This window comes from Oncorhynchus masou, chromosome 31 (assembly GCF_036934945.1).
Source record: "Oncorhynchus masou masou isolate Uvic2021 chromosome 31, UVic_Omas_1.1, whole genome shotgun sequence".
NCBI lineage: Eukaryota > Metazoa > Chordata > Actinopteri > Salmoniformes > Salmonidae > Oncorhynchus > Oncorhynchus masou.
In genome coordinates, this window is record NC_088242.1 from 101,447,094 (window position 1) to 101,464,555 (window position 17,462).

Genomic DNA, 17,462 nt, shown 5'->3' on the forward strand with positions numbered 1-17,462 from the left:
TACACCCAGGCCTAACTACTGTTCTGTTACACCCAGTCCTAACCACTGTTCCGTTACACCCAGTCCTAACCACTGTTCCGTTACACCCAGTCCTAACCACTGTTCCGTTACACCCAGTCCTAACCACTATTCCACTCTCCTTCATAGATCCAGGAGAAAAGTTCTAGGTAGGAAGGACTCTGGAGAGTTAAGTGCCCAGAGCAGTCTGTGTGCCCCAGTCACCCCACCTGGCAACACTATGACTTCTCTGGTGATCCCCAGCACCCCAACCACCCCCACTGGCCCCCAGAAGGCCCCGGGGCCCATCTACCGCAGCCTGAAGAAGTCCAGCACCTCCCACGAGGAGTTTAAACTTTTACTCCTGAAGAAAGGCAGCCGGTCAGATTCCAGCTATCGCATGTCAGCCACAGAGATCCTGAAGAGCCCCATCAGCCCCAATGCCCCTGGAGACCCCCTTGCTGAGAAGCCCCTCTCCCCTCCGCCAGGCACGGAGAAGCTCCCCAGCCCCTTCACAGAGGGCTTCTCTCCTAAAGGCCTGTCCACTGCAGCCTGTTCCAGACAGAGCCGATCCCGCATCCCTCCTCCACCCACCAGCAGCCGCTACAGCATCCGCAGCAGGCAGCACCCAGCCCCCATGCAGGCCATCTCAGAGGGCGAGACAGAGAACTCAGACAGGAGCCCTTCCTAACATACAGCACCTTCCATGTAAAACAGAGGAACATCTTAAGGTTTTAGAACACATAGTATAGAACAACTGGACCAGAATGACTTAGAACATTTTAACTGTGTCTAACTATTTATAATACAGTATGTATTTCTGCTTTTAGATTTTGGTATTGAAGGAAAACCGAGACTTAAGAACAGAAATGAGAGCGAGAGAAACTTCTACATTTACATTTAAGTCATTTAGCAGACGCTCTTATCTAGAGCGACTTACAAACTGTAGCTATGTTGAAAAAAGAAATGCTTTTTAAACTGTTAGGAAAGTAAACCGGAATATGTACTGTGCTATATGAAGGCTGTTTTTATATCAAGGCAACCTTGTGTTGTCGCTCTAGAGAAAATACATGGGTATCTTCCATTGTAACCCTTAACCGTAACCCTTAATCCTTAACCCTTTTATGATATTGCTGGAAAATGCCACATGTATAGAATATATCGATATAATGAGATTTACAGTATAATATATTAACTTTTCACTAATGGTGTAAAAGTTGTGAAATACCTTAGAGTAACACAGTATGAGTCATAATACCCATAAAGGATGGCAGTCAAACAGGTAAATGGTTCATTTTTCCCATAGAAACATGTAAAATAAGGGCTGTGTTTCATGGCCTTATTTCTATTGCGGCATGTTGGATGACTGTCATTCATATTCCATTCACCAAGTTCAATGTTACTTCAATAGGTTTAGGATACTACATGATACTCTGATTTTCCCTATACCCATTATGAGGTTGCTACAACCTAGCCTATGAATTAAAGAGGTGTACACAGGCCAAGAGAGAATTTTGAGATGACAGTGATCCATGGACAGACAGTGATCCATGGACAGACAGTGATCCACGGACAGACAGTGATCCATGGACAGACAGTGATCCATGGACAGACAGTGATCCATGGACAGACAGTGATCCATGGACAGACAGTGATCCATGGACAGACAGTGATCCATGGACAGACAGTGATCCATGGACAGACAGTGACCCATGGACAGACAGTGATGCATTCAATACCACCTTGCACACTCGTGCCTGTATCTAGCTGATCTAGGGTGTAATCATTAGTCCAACAGTTGCAAACAAGAGTTTCTATTGGACAAGTTCATGTATTTTATCCCCGTTTTGTTTACATTCGTTTTAAAGAAATATTTTTCAACAGAATTGGCAGAATGAATACATCCCTGATCACACATAAACCCAGTTCACTTTCATAGCAGCCACGTTGTATTCATTCTAGCCTCTATGCACTCTCCTCCTCTCACCTTTTCCCTTCACTTGTGGACTTCAAATGAACAACACATCAGCTGTATTTGACCAAGCGAAAAAACCTTTCCAAGCCATAACCGCTACACACTAGCCTACATCGTTGTCCCCATATTAACTAAAGTATCGTCCTAGTCAACTTAGCTCATATAACTAATGTGTTAGCAAACCAGCTACAATCATGCAGTAACGTTAGTGTTTAGTCAGTAAGCAGTTAGACCGTCGGGGCCCCGGTGGCAATACATTACTAATACCAAAAGCTTACCTTGACTTGAGTTCCAGTGTTGTGTTGGATATTCATAGCCAGCTAGCCAACATAGCATCCCTCTGTTTGAGCTGGGTGTTTGAGTAACTAAACTAGCCAGCTACATTTACTAGCTAAGTGAAACTAAGAACAAATGTATTTGTTGAAAACTGTTCAACTATTGTCTCTCTCGGAGACAACTACTCACCACATTTTATGCACTGCAGCACTAAATAGCTGTAGCTTATGCTTTCAGTACTAGATTCATTCTCTGATACTTTGATTGGGTGGACAACTTGTCAGTTCATGCTGCATGAGCTCTGATAGGTTGAAGGACGTTTTCCGGAAGTTGTCATAACTGTAAGTCTATGGAAGGGGGTGAGAACTAAGAGCCTCCTAGGTTTTGTATTGAAGTCAATGTACCAAGAGTAGGACCAACGCTAGCTGTCCTCCGGCTACACCATGGTGCTGCCCTACAGAGTGCTATTGAGGCTACTGTAGACCTTCATTGCAAAACTGTGTTTTAATCAAATATTTTTCTTGATGGGAATATATTTAGAATAGTTTTATCTAAAAAGGAGAACTTTTTCAATGTTTGACAATTTTTTTATATAATTCACTGAGGAGGATGGTCCTCCCCTTCCTCCTCTGAGGAGCCTCCACTGTTTGAAGTCTGTACTGGCGTGATGTTTTGATAACCGTGTAAATCTCTTTAGGACAAGGTGACTTTTGTCAATATATTTGCTTGTATTTATCCCCCCCAAAATGAAATGCTAATTACAATAGCTGCTAATGTGGCTATCATAAAGAATAACAAATGCCTTGATGATCTGGACGAGACAACCGAATCGAGGCAAAGAATCTCTGGATTAACTATTTAATGTTAGCTAAATGTAGTAATGAATACATTGGCTAAATTTGAACTGTCTTGTGCAAGTTTTACATTGACACAATACCTGTTAGCGAAGGTGTCAGCTTGCGGTGATGTGCAGGGATTTGTAGTTTTGCATGATGCTGATTAGCATTTTCTAATCTGAGAGTAATTAAATGTGAATATTGATGAGTATTGATAAGTCACCCTGTCCTAGAGAGATTTACACTGTTATCAAAATGTCACGCCATGGTAAGCCTACACGAAACACAGCCCTTGTTTTAAGGGTTTCTAAAATCCCCTATGGGAAAAATGTATGGTAGAAAAACGATTGGAACCATTTCCCTGTTTGACCACTAGGATTTATGGGTATTATGACACTGCCACTGTGGGACTCTGGCATATGGCATATGTCTTGCTTTTTAATAAATATTATTCCTTATTCCGTTAAATAGTAGCCTCGTCCACATTTCCTCTGGTTCAACAGAATACAGTACTACTATAGTACTGTGTGTGTGTGTGTGTGTGTGTGTGTGTGTGTGTGTGTGTGTGTGTGTGTGTGTGTGTGTGTGTGTGTGTGTGTGTGTGTGTGTGTGTGTGTGTGTGTGTGTGTGTGTGTGTGTGTGTGTGTGTGTGTGTGTGTGTGTGTGTGCCTGTGTGGCTCAGTCGGTAGAGCATGGCGCTTGCAACGCCAAGCGTCGTGGGTTCGATTCCCGCTGGGGCCACCCATATGTAAAAGTAGTGGCCCCAGCCGACTTGTAAGTCGCTTTGGACAAAAGCGTCTGCTAAATGGGATAGTATATTGCGTGCGTATATACATACATATTCACATCAGAACAGTCTCAATTCGTCGGGGCATGGACTCTACAAGGTGTTGAAAGCGTTCCACAGGGATGCATGTCCATGTTGACTACAATGCTTTGCGTAGTTAAATTGACTGGATGTCCATTGGACCATTCTTGATACACACAGGAGACTGTTGAGTGTGAAAAACCCAGCAGCGTTGCACTTCTTGACACACTCAAACTGGTGAACCTGGTACCAACTGTCAAACCTCGTTCAAAGGCACTAAAATATTTAGTCTTGCCCATTCACCATCTGAATGGCACACAATCCATGTCTCAATTGTCTCCGGCTAAAGAAGGATTCCCCTTCATATACATTGAGGTGAATGTGACATCAATAAGTTTTTTAAAACCTGGATTCAGCTAGTCAGTGTCATTGGAAGAGCAGGTGTTTCTAATGTTTTGTACACTCAGTTTATATTTTAGTTACATTAATACAGTGCCTTAAGTATTCAGACTCCTTGACTTTTTCCACATATTTGTTAGGTTACAGCCTTATTCTAAAATGTATTAAATCTGTTTTTTTCTCAATCTACACACAATACTCCTCAATGACATCACAAGACTCCATAATAACAAATAAATATTTGCTAATTTATATACACTTGAGTGCACAATTATTAGGCAAATTGTATTCCTCAGGAAAAGTTTTATTGTTGAACAAACACAATGCTCTCAGTCAATACAAAATGTTATTAAACCTCAAACCTGAATGTTTAACAATGGAAAAGTGAGTTTTGTCTGTCTCTGGAATATATGTGTGCCGAATTATTAGGCAACTAAATTACAAAAATAATTTCTCCCAAATTACTTGTTTGTCAATGTTTTGAGTAAGTGTAACAAATATGTGACACAAAATGACAAATAACATGTTTGGCCTTTCAGAATTATTCAGTGACCAATATAGCCACCCTTCTTTTCAATAACTGCCATGAGCGTTCCATCCATGGAGTCTGTCAGTTGACTGATCTGTTCACGATCAACTTTCGCTTTAGCAGTAACTACAGCCTCCCAAATGCTGTTCAAAGAGGTGTCTTCCCTCACTGTAAATCTCACGTTTGAGAAGGGCCCACAAGTTTTCAATAGGATTTAAGTCAGGTGAGGAAGGGGGCCATGTCATTTTTCGGGCATCTTTGAGGCCCTTGCTGGCTAGCCAAGCAGTGGAGTACTTGGATGCATGTGATGGAGCATTGTCCTGCATAAAGATCATGGCCTTCCTGAATGCTGAGGACTTCTTCCTGTACCACTGCTTGAAGGTATCTTCCAGAAACTGGCAGTAGGTTTGGGAGTTGAGTTTCAGTCTTCCACCCAAAAAGGTCCAACTACCTCATCCTTAATGATGGCACCCCATACCAGTACCCCTCCTCCACCTTGCTGGCGCCTGACTCGAAGTGATGCCCTGTGCCCATTACTGATGCAGCCAGCACCCATCCATCTGGTCCATCAAGAGTCACTCAATTGATCTGTCCATCTGTCTTCAGGTAATTCTTTGCCCAATCTTGACACTTTAACTTGTGAATCTTTTGGTCAGTAATTGTGGTCAGCTGATGTACAGTGATCAGTAAGCTGCTCTGACAGCTGATGCTTAAAGTTAGAATTCCAATCATTGGGAGCAGAGAACTGGAAGAAACAGGCGGCCAAAGGCTTTGGGGATGTCCAGTGGAATATACCTGCTGGAGCTACGGGTGAATGTGGCTATGGTGACCAGTGAGCTGAGATAAGGCGGGGCTTTACCGAGCAGAGACTTATAGATGACCTGGAGCCAGTGGGTTTGGCCATGAATATGTAGTGAGGGGCAGCCAACTAGAGCATACAGGTCACAGTGGTGGGTAGTATACGGGGCTTTGGTGACAAAACAGATGGCACTGTGATAGACTACATCCAATTTGTTGAGTAGAGTGTTGGGGGCTATTTTGTAAATGACATCGCCGAAGTCAAGGATCTGTAGGATGGTCAGTTTTACAAGGGTATGTTTGGCAGCATGAGTGAAGGAGGCTTTGTTGCAAAATAGGAAGCCGATTCTAGATTTAATTTTGGATTGGAAATGCTTAATGTGAGTCTGGAAGGAGAGTTTACAGTCTAACCAGACAGCTAGGTATTTGTAGTTGTCCACATATTCTAAGTCAGAACCACATATTGTAAATCAGAGTAGTGATGCTAGTCGGTCGGGTGGGTGCGGGCAACGATCGTTTGAAGTGCATGCATTTAGTTTTAAACCCACTGGCCACGGAAGGAGAGTTGTATGGCATTGAAGCTCGTTTGGAGGTTTGTTAACATAGTGTACAAAGAAGGGCCAGATGAATACAGAATGGTGTCGTCTGCGTAAAGGTGGATCATAGACTCACCAGCAGCAAGAGCGACCTCATTGATGTATACAGAGAAAAGAGTCAGCCCAAGAATTGAACCCTGTGGCATCCCCATAGAGACTGCCAGAGGTCAGGACAACAGGCCCTCTGATTTGACACACTGAATATCTGAGAAGTAGTTGGTGAACCAGGTGAGGCAGTCATTTGAGAAACCAAGGCTATTGAGTCTGCCGATAACTATGCGGTGATTGACAGAGTCGAAAGCCTTGGCCAGGTCGATGAAGACGGCTGCACAGTACTATCTTATCTATGGCGGTTATGATATCATTTAGTACCTTGAGCGTGCCTGAGGTGCACCCATGACCAGCTCGGAAACCAGATTGCATAGTGGAGAAGGTACTGTGGGATTCGAAATGTTCAGTGATCTTTTTAACTTGACTTTCGTAGATTTTAGAAAGGCAGGACAAGATGGATATAGGTCTATAACAGTTTGGGTCTAGAGTGTCTCCCCCTTTGAAGAGGGGGATGACCGCGGCAGCTTTCCAATCTTTGTGGATCTCAAATCAAATTTTATTTGTCACATACACATGGTTAGCAGATGTTAATGCGAGTGTAGCGAAATGCTTGTGCTTCTAGTTCCGACAATGCAGTAATAATCAACAAGTAATCTAACTAACAATTCCTAAACTACTGTCTTATACACAAGTGTAAGGGGATAAAGAATATGTACATAAATATATGAATGAGTGATCGTACAGAGCAGCATAGGCAAGATACAGTAGATGGTATCGAGTACACTATATACATATGAGATGAGTATGTAAACAAAGTGGCATAGTTAAAGTGGCTAGTGATACATGTATTACATAAGGATGCAGTAGATGATATAGAGTACAGTATATACGTATACATATGAGATGAATAATGTAGGGTATGTAAACATTATATTAGGTAGCATTGTTTAAAGTGGCTAGTGATATATTTTACATTTCCCATCAATTCCCATTATTAAAGTGGCTGGAGTTGAGTCAGTGTGTTGGCAGCAGCCACTCAATGTTAGTGGTTGCTGTTTAACAGTCTGATGGCCTTGAGATAGAAGCTGTTTTTCAGTCTCTCGGTCCCAGCTTTGATGCACCTGTACTGACCTCGCCTTCTGCATGATAGCGGGGTGAACAGGCAGTGGCTCGGGTGGGTGTTGTCCTTGATGATCCTTATGGCCTTCCTGTAACATCGAGTGGTGTAGGTGTCCTGGAGGGCAGGTAGTTTGCCCCCGGTAATGCGTTGTGCAGACCTCACTACCCTCTGGAGAGCCTTATGGTTGTGGGCGGAGCAGTTGTCGTACCAGGCGGTGATACAGCCCGCCAGGATGCTCTCGATTGTGCATCAGTAGAAGTTTGGGAGTGCTTTTGGTGACAAGCCAAATTTCTTCAGCCTCCTGAGGTTGAAGAGGCGCTGCTGCGCCTTCTTCACGATGCTGTCTGTGTGAGTGGACCAATTCAGTTTGTCTGTGATCTCAGACGATACGAAAGAGAGGTTGAGAATAGGCTAGTAATAGGGGTTGCAACAATTTCGGGTGGATCATTTTAGAAAGAGAGGGTCCATATTGTCCAGTCCAGCTGATTTGATCATAGATTTATCGGTGGTGACGGTGTTTCCTAGCCTCGGTGCAGTGGGCAGATGGGAGGAGGGGATCTTGTTCTCCATGGACTTTACAGTGTCCCAAAATGTTTTGGAATTAGTGCTACAAGATGCAAGTTTATGTTTGAAAAGGCTAGCCTTTGCTTTCCTAACTGACTGAGTATATTGGTTCCTGTCTTCCCTGAAAAGTTGTATATTGCCGGGACTATTCGATCCTAATGCAGAATGCCACATGATGTTTTTGTGCTGGTCAAGGGCAGTCAAGTCTGGGGTGAACCAAGGGCTATATCTGTTCTTAGTTCAACATTTTTTGAATGGGGCATGCTTATTTAAGACGGCGAGGAAAGCACTTTTGAAGAGCAACCAGGCATCCTCTACTGATGGGATGAGGTCAATATCCTTCCAGGATACCTGGGCCAGGTCGATTAGAAAGGCCTGATGAGGGGTGGTTGTTTGACAGCGGATCCATCACACACGCAGGCAATGAGGCAATGATCGCTGAGATCCTGGTTGAAGACAGCAGAGGTGTATTTAAAGGGCAAGTTGGTCAGGATGATATTTTATTTTTATTTATTTTACCTTTATTTTACTAGGCAAGTCAGTTAAGAACAAATTCTTATTTTCAATGACGGCCTAGGAACAGTGGGTTAACTGCCTGTTCAGGGGCAGAACGACAGATTTTGTACCTTGTCAGCTCGGGGATTTGAACTTGCAACCTTTCGATTACTAGTCCAACGCTCTAACCACTAGGCTACCCTGCCACCGTCTATATCTAAGAGCATGCCCATGGTTACGGATTTGGGGGTTTTACCTGGTAGGTTCCTTGATCATTTGTGTAAGATTGCGGGCATTTAGCTTAGAATGTAGGACAGCCGGGGTGTTAAGCATATCCCAGGTTAGGTCACCTAACAGTACGAACTCTGAAGCTAGATGGGTGCAATCAATTCACATATGGTGTCCAGGGCACAGAGATACTTGTTCTGGAAAGGTGGATGTTTAAAATTAGAAGCTCAAATTTTTGGGGCACAGACCTGGATTGTATGACAGAATTCTGCAGGCTATCTCTGCCGTAGATTGCAACTCCACCCCCTTTGGCAGTTCTATCTTGTTGGAAGATGTTATAGTTAGGGATGGACATTTCATGGTTTATGGTGGTCTTCCTAAGCCATGATTCAGACATGGCTAGGACATCAGGGAGTGTGCTAAAGCAGTGAATAAAACAAACTTAGGGAGGAGGCTTCTAATGTTAACGTGCATAAAGCCAAGGTTTTTACGGTTACAAAAGTCAACAAATGAAAGTGCCAGGGGATTGGCAGTGGTGCTGGGGGCTACAGGGCCTGGGTTAACCTCGACATCACCAGAGGAACAGAGGAGGAGTATGATAAATGCACAGCTAAAGGCTATAAGTACTGGTCGTCTAGTGCGTTAGGAACAGAGAGTAAAAGGAGCAGGTTTCTGGGTGCGGAAGAATAGATTCAAGGCATAATGTACAGACAAGGGTATGGTAGGATGTGAGTACAGTGGAGGTAAACCTAGGCATTGAGTGACGAGGAGAGAGGTTTTGTCTCTAGTGGCACCAGTTAAGCCAGGTGAGGTCACCACGTGTGTGAGGGGTGGAACAACCGGGCTATCTAAGGCATATTGGGCAGTGCTAGGGGCTCGAAGGTGAAATAAGACAATAATCACTAACCAAAACAGCCAATCTACCTACCTCATCCCCATACTGTATTTATTTATCTTGCTCCTTTGCACCCTAGTATCTCCACTTGCACATCCATCTTCTGCACATCTACCGTTCCAGTGTTTAATTGCTATATTGTAATTACTTCGCCACCATGGCCTATTTATTGCCTTAACTCCCCTCATTTGCACTCATGGTATATATACTTTTTTGTTTTCTTTTTTCTACTGCATTATTGACTGTTTTGTTTATTCCATGTGTAACTCTGTGTTGTTGTGTGTGTCGAATTGCTTTGCTTTATCTTGGCCAGGTCGCAGTTGCAAATGAGAACTTGTTCTCAATAAAGGTGAAATAAAAACATATTGACATTAGGGAGAGGAATGTGTAGCCGAGTGATCATAGGTTCCAATGGGTAGCAGTAGATGAGTCAGGGTGCCAAATTCAGTAGTCGCTGCTACGCTAGGTGAGCTGGAGATACGGCGATTCAAACAGCTAGCAGGCCAGGGCTAGCAGATGGGCATCCGGCGACGTCGCAACGGAAGAGCCTGTTGAGACCACCTCGGACGGTTTCGTCGGCAGTCCAGTGGTGATGGATCGGCGGGGCTCCATGTCAGCAGTAAAGGGTCTGGGCCAATTGCCAAAAGAGGTATTGTAGCCCAAGAATTGGCTGGTGGACCTCTTTGGCTAGCCGGAATATGGGCCTAGCTCCAGGCTAACTGGTGCTTGCTTCAGGATGGAGACGTTAGCCAGGAGTAGCCACTCAGATAGCAGCTAGCCAGCTGCGATTATCCGGTGTGAAGGCTCAGAGCTTGCGGTAGGAATCCGTAGAAGTGGTAGAGAAAAAGCAGTTTGATATGCTCTGGGTTGATACCGCGCTGTGCAGACTGGCAGGAATTTACCGGGTTGAGGCTGGCTGATGTCTGATTTAACAGTGAGGACCGCTAGCAGTGGCTTACTGACTAGTAGCTCGTTAGAACCTAGCCAGCTGAAGGGGGTTCCGGTTCTAAAGTATAAAAATAGCAGAGCCGTACCACATCGGGTGAGGCAGGTTGCAGGAGAGTACATTCAGTCCGTAGATGGAAAGTGAGATTAAAATATACACTAAATACAGTGGGGCAAAAAAGTATTTAGTCAGCCACCAATTGTGCAAGTTCTCCCACTAAAAAAGATCATAGGTACACTTCAACTATGACAGACAAAATGAGAAAAAAAATCACATTTGTAGTATTTTTAATTCATTTATTTGCAAAAATCCCAGAACCACACGGGGGGACCTAGTGAATGACCTGCAGAGAGCTGGGACCAAAGTAACAAAGCCTACCATCAGCAAGGGCATTGAAGATGAAACGTGGTTGGGTCTTTCAGCATGACAATGATCCCAAACACACCGCCCGGGCAACGAAGGAGTGGCTTCGTAAGAAGCATTTCAAGGTCCTGGAGTGGCCGAGCCAGTCTTCAGATCTCAACCCCGTAGAAAATCTTTGGAGGGAGTTGAAAGTCCGTGTTGCCCAGCAACAGCCCCAAAACATCTGCATGGAGGAATGGGCCAAAATACCAGCAACAGTGTGTGAAAACCTTGTGAAGACTAAAGAAAACGTTTGACCTCTGTCATTGCCAACAAAGGGTATATAACCAAATACTTATTTTCCACCATAATTTGCAAATAAATTCAATAAAAATCCTACAATGTAATTTTCTGGATTGTTTTTTTCTCATTTTGTCTGTCATAGTTGAAGTGTACCTATGATGAAAATTACAGGCCTCATCTTTTTAAGTAGGAGAACTTGCACAATTGGTGGCTGACTAAATACTTTTTTGCCCCACTGTATATACGAAGAAAACAATATATACATGGGACAGGACAAGACAGACACACGTCCGACTGCTACGCCATCTTGAATAATAATATCACTGACCAAAGCCACACAGCTACCAAAGCCACACAGCTAGTGACCATAACCACACAACTACTGACCACAACTGCTGACCACAACCACACAACTATTAACCACAGCTACTGACAACAAGTAATGAACAAAACTGATGATCGTAACTACATTGACCCCACAACTACTGACCAAATCTACTGACCATAAATACGGACCACAACTACTGAGCACAACAACTGACAACAACTATAGAACACAACTGCTGAGCTCAACCATACAACTACTGACCACAATCACTCTCCACAAGCACACAACTATTGACCACACCGACTGACCACAACCACACAACTACTGACCACAATCACTCCCCACAAGCACACCACTACTGACCATAACCACAGAACTGACCTAAATTACTGACCACAACTACTCATCAATACCACACAATTGCAGACCACAACTACTGAGCAAAACAACTGACCACAACACAACTATTGACCATAACTACTAACCACAACTACCGACCACAACCACACAACTACTGACCACAACCACACAATTACTGACCATACACATACTGACCAAAACTACTGACCAACAACACACATCTAGTGACTACAACCACACAACTACTGAGCACTACTACACAACTTCTGACCTCACATCGAATTAATATAACTGCTGACCACAACCACAAAATGACTAACCACAACCACACAACTACTGACCAAGTATTGACCCCAACTGACCACAACTACGGACCACAAATATTGGTCATCAACACAACTAATTACCACAACTACTGACCACAACCACACGACTACTGACCGCAATCACTTAACTAAACAACCACACAACTTCTGACCACCTCTACTGAGTGCACTACTACTGACCTAACCTAACTGAACACTACCACACAACAACTGACCACAGCTATGGACAACTACCAACCTCAATTACCAACCAAAACTACTGACCACAGCTACTGACAACTACTGACCTCAACTAACAACCAAAACTACTGACCACAGCCTCATAACAACTGACCACAGCCACTGACAACTACTGACCTCAACTACTGGATTGTAAACTGTCATGGTCAAAACATATTGATACAACAGTAGCTAAGATGGGGAGAAGTCTGTCCATAATAAAGCGTTACTCTGCCTTTTTAACAACAAGGCAGATCCTACAGGCTTTTGTTTTGTCACACCTGGACTGTCGTGTTGTCAGGTGTCACAAAAAGAGAGACCTCTGAAAATTACATATGGCTCAGAACAGAGCAGCACGGCTGGACCTTAAATGTACACGGAGAGCGAACATTAATAATATGTACACTACCGTTCAAAAGTTTGGCGTCACTTAGAAATGTCCCTGTTTTTTAAAGAAAAGCACATTGTGTCCATTAAAATAACATCAAATTGATCAGAAATACAGTGTAGACATTGTTAATGTTGTAAATGACTATTGTAGCTGGAAATGGATGATTTTTTATTTTACATAGGAGTACAGAGGCCCATTATCAGCAATCATCACTCCTGTGTTCCAATTACATTTGGAACACAGGAGTGTTGGCATGTTGTGTTAGCTAATCCACGTTTATCATTTTAAAAGGCTAATTGATCATTAGAAAACCCTTTTGCAATTATGTTAGCACAGCTGCAAACTGTTGTTCTAATTAAAGAAGCAATAAAACTGTCCTTCTTTAGACTAGCTGAGTTTCTGGAGCATCAGCATTTGTGGGTTCGATTACAGGCTCAAAATGGCCAGAAACAAAGACCTTTCTTCTGAAACTCATCAGTCTGTTCTTGTTCTGAGAAATGAATGCTATTCCATGTGAGAAATTGCTAAGAAACTGAAGATCTCGTACAACACTGTATTCTACTCCCTTCACAGAACAGTACAAACTGTCTCTAACCAGAATAGAAAGAGGAGTGGGAGGCCCCGGTGCACAACTGAGCAAGAGGACAAGTACAGTAGAGTATCTAGTTTGAGAAACAGAGGCCTCACTAGTCCTCAACTAGCAGCTTCATTAAATAGTACCCGCAAAACACCAGCCTCAACGTCAACAGTGAAGAGACGACACTGGGATTCTGGCCTTTAGACAGAGTTCCCCTGTCCAGTGTCTGTGTTATTTTGCCCATCTTAATCTTTTATTTTTTATTGGCCAGAGATATGGCTTTTTCTTTGCAGCATCCCGTGACTCACCTCTTCACTGTTGACGTTGAGACCGGTGTTTTTTGGGTACTATTTAATGAAGCTGAGTACATCAATAAAGGTTTGGTATACCTCAACTGGTCTGCCATCTAGCCCTGATGTTTTCCCGGACTTAAAGGCTTTAATTAAACCAAGAAGTTCCTCCTCTGTAATTTGGCCTTCACATGAGTCTGTACAGCTGTTCATTTCATATTATTAATAGAATAAAAATCCAACCCTAACCCGTTTTAAAATAAGGCTGTAATACAAAACTGTCAATGGGTCTTAATACAATCTCAGCTCTGTTACAAGTACACTATAGAAAACAAAAGTATGTGGACACCCCTTAAAATTTGTCGACTGCTATTTCAGCCACCACCGTGGCTGACGGGTGTATAAAATCGAGCACACAACCGCGCAATCTCCATAGACAAACATTGACACTAGAATGGCCTTACTGAAAAGCTCAGTGACTTTCAACCTGGCGCTGTCATAGCGTTCCAACAAGTCAGTTCGGCAAAAAAATGTCTGCCTTGCTTGAGCTGCACCGGTCAACTATAAGTGCTGTTATTGTGAAGTGGAAACGTCTAGGAGCAACAACCTAGGCCACACAAGCTCACAGAACGGGACCGCAGAGTGCTGACACGCTTAGCGCGTAAAAATCGTCTGCCCTCGCCGACTGCGAGGCAGGCTTAATCGCCCAACATCAGTGCCCAGCCTCACTAATGTGCTTGTGGCTGAATGGAAGCAAGTCCCAGCAGCAATGTTCCAACATCTAGTGGAAAGCCTCCCCAGAATAGTGGAAGCTGTTATAGCAGCAAAGGGGGGACCAACCACATATTAATGCCCATGATTTTGGAATGAGATGTTGGACGAGCAGGTGTCCACATACTTTTTGTCATGTAGTGTATTCTCCATCATCCCTATTTGTAGTGTTCAGTGGATGACCTTGACGTTTTCGCTCTTTCTTTTTTTCTCTCCTGTGTAGTAATATCAGATCAAGGTCTTGCTGTTCAAAATCTAGCACTTGCAATTCAAAAAGAGACATTTTCGTCTGTGGCTAAAAACTAGTGTCATTAAGCATATAACACCAGACGAGCCTGACATGTAGCTAGCATTTATAAACAGGTATATAACACCAGACTAGCCTGACACGTAGCTAGCATTTGTTAACAGGCATATAACACCGGATCCGGAAGTTAAAAAATTGTCATTAGCAAGTCAAAAGAGTGCCTCAGCCCCTCTTGCTTGGTAAACTACTCTGGCTCCCCCTAGTGGATATCCACAACACAAGGCTCCTCTTGCTTGGTAAACTACTCTAGCTCCCCCTAGTGGATATCCACAACACAAGGCTCCTCTTGCTTGGTAAACTACTCTAGCTCCCCCTAGTGGATATCCACAACACAAGGCTCCTCTTGCTTGGTAAACTACTCTGGCTCCCCCTAGTGGATATCCACTACACAGGGCTCCTCTTGCTTGGTAAACTACTCTGGCTCCCCCTAGTGGATATCCACAACACAAGGCTCCTCTTGCTTGGTAAACTACTCTGGCTCCCCCTAGTGGATATCCACAACACAAGGCTCCTCTTGCTTGGTAGACTACTCTGGCTCCCCCTAGTGGATATCCACAACACAAGGCTCCTCTTGCTTGGTAAACTACTCTGGCTCCCCCTATATCCACAACACAAGTGGATATCCACTCCTCTTGCTTGGTAAACTACTCTGGCTCCCCCTAGTGGATATCCACTACAAGGCTCCTCTTGCTTGGTAAACTACTCTGGCTCCCCCTAGTGGATATCCACTACACAAGGCTCCTCTTGCTTGGTAAGCTACTCTAGCTCCCCCTAGTGGATATACACTAAATCAAATCAAATTTTATTTGTCACATACACATGGTTAGCAGATGTTAATGCGAGTGTAGCGAAATGCTTGTGCTTCTAGTTCCGACAATGCAGTAATAACCAACAAGTAATCTAACTAACAATTCCTAAACTACTGTCTTATACACAGTATAAGGGGATAAAGAATATGTACATAAGGATATATGAATGAGTGATGGTACAGAGCAGCATAGGCAAGATACAGTAGATGGTATCAAGTACACTATATACATATGAGATGAGTATGTAAACAAAGTGGCATAGTTAAAGTGGCTAGTGATACATGTATTACATAAGGATGCAGTCGATGATATAGAGTACAGTATATACGTATGCATATGAGGTGAATAATGTAGGGTAAGTAACATTATATAAGGTAGCATTGTTTAAAGTGGCTAGTGATATATTTACATAATTTCCCATCAATTCCCATTATTAAAGTGGCTGGAGTTGAGTCAGTGTCAGTGTGTTGGCAGCAGCCACTCAATGTTAGTGGTGGCTGTTTAACAGTCTGATGGCCTTGAGATAGAAGCTGTTTTTCAGTCTCTCGGTCCCAGCTTTGATGCACCTGTACTGACCTCGCCTTCTGGATGATAGCGGGGTGAACAGGCAGTGGCTCGGGTGGTTGATGTCCTTGATGATCTTTATGGCCTTCCTGTAACATCGGGTGGTGTAGGTGTCCTGGAGGGCAGGTAGTTTGCCACCGGTGATGCGTTGTGCAGACCTCACTACCCTCTGGAGAGCCTTACGGTTGAGGGCGGAGTAGTTGCCGTACCTGGCGGTGATACAGCCCGCCAGGATGCTCTCGATTGTGCATCTGCAGAAGTTTGTGAGTGCTTTTGTTGACAAGCCGAATTTCTTCAGCCTCCTGAGGTTGAAGAGGCGCTGCTGCGCCTTCTTCACGATGCTGTCTGTGTGAGTGGACCAATTCAGTTTGTCTGTGATGTGTATGCTGAGGAACTTAAAACTTGCTACTCTCTCCACTACTGTTCCATCGATGTGAATAGGGGGGTGTTCCCTCTGCTGTTTCCTGAAGTCCACAATCATCTCCTTAGTTTTGTTGACGTTGAGTGTGAGGTTATTTTCCTGACACCACACTCCGAGGGCCCTCACCTCCTCCCTGTAGGCCGTCTATTTGGGCGGTAAGCAAATTGGAGTGGGTCTAGGGTGTCAGGTAGGGTGGAGGTGATATGGTCCTTGACTAGTCTCTCAAAGCACTACACAAGGCTCCTCTTGCTTGGTAAGCTACTCTGGCTCCCCCTAGTGGATATACACTACCAAATGGACTTACTCTCTGGGCGGAACACAACGAAAAGAGTCCATGCTTCCCCCCACCAAAAACGACTCCACCCATGTGCACGCACTCTAACGTTAACAGAACTGCGGGAAAGCAGTGTTCCTGTGTTCTAGGTGTCCTAGCTAGCTAATGGTGTAGCTCCCGCCTCCCCCTGTGTACCGGCGTCCCAACTAACTAGCTAGCTAGTGCACAGTGTCCTTCGACCTCGCCTGCCGAGCACCCACCCTCGCCGTAACGTTAACAGAACTGCGGGAAAGCAATGCACGACAGGCAGAAGCGACGGACACTGTCTTCTTCTTCTTCTGTGGATTTTTATATGGCGGTTGGCAATTACATTTACATTACATTTAAGTCATTTAGCAGACGCTCTTATCCAGAGCGACTTACAAATTGGTGAATTCACCTTCTGACATCCAGTGGAACAGCCACTTTACAATAGTGCATCTAAATCATTTAAGGGGGGGTGAGAAGGATTACTTATCCTATCCTAGGTATTCCTTGAAGAGGTGGGGTTTCAGGTGTCTCCGGAAGGTGGTGATTGACTCCGCTGTCCTGGCGTCGTGAGGGAGTTTGTTCCACCATTGGGGGGCCAGAGCAGCGAACAGTTTTGACTGGGCTGAGCGGGAACTGT

At 44.0% G+C, this 17,462-nt stretch overlaps 1 protein-coding gene across 1 annotated transcript in view; it reads left to right on the forward strand.

Moving 5' to 3' along the window:
* LOC135524824 (actin remodeling regulator NHS-like) overlaps positions 1-3,552 on the forward strand; it is a 128,944-nt gene extending 125,392 nt beyond the window's left edge. Inside the window, 1 exon segment of the mRNA XM_064952673.1 lies at positions 148-3,552. Coding sequence (XP_064808745.1) covers positions 148-688 — 541 coding nt within the window. The 3' untranslated portion in view covers positions 689-3,552.
* The last annotated feature ends 13,910 nt before the right edge of the window (positions 3,553-17,462 follow it).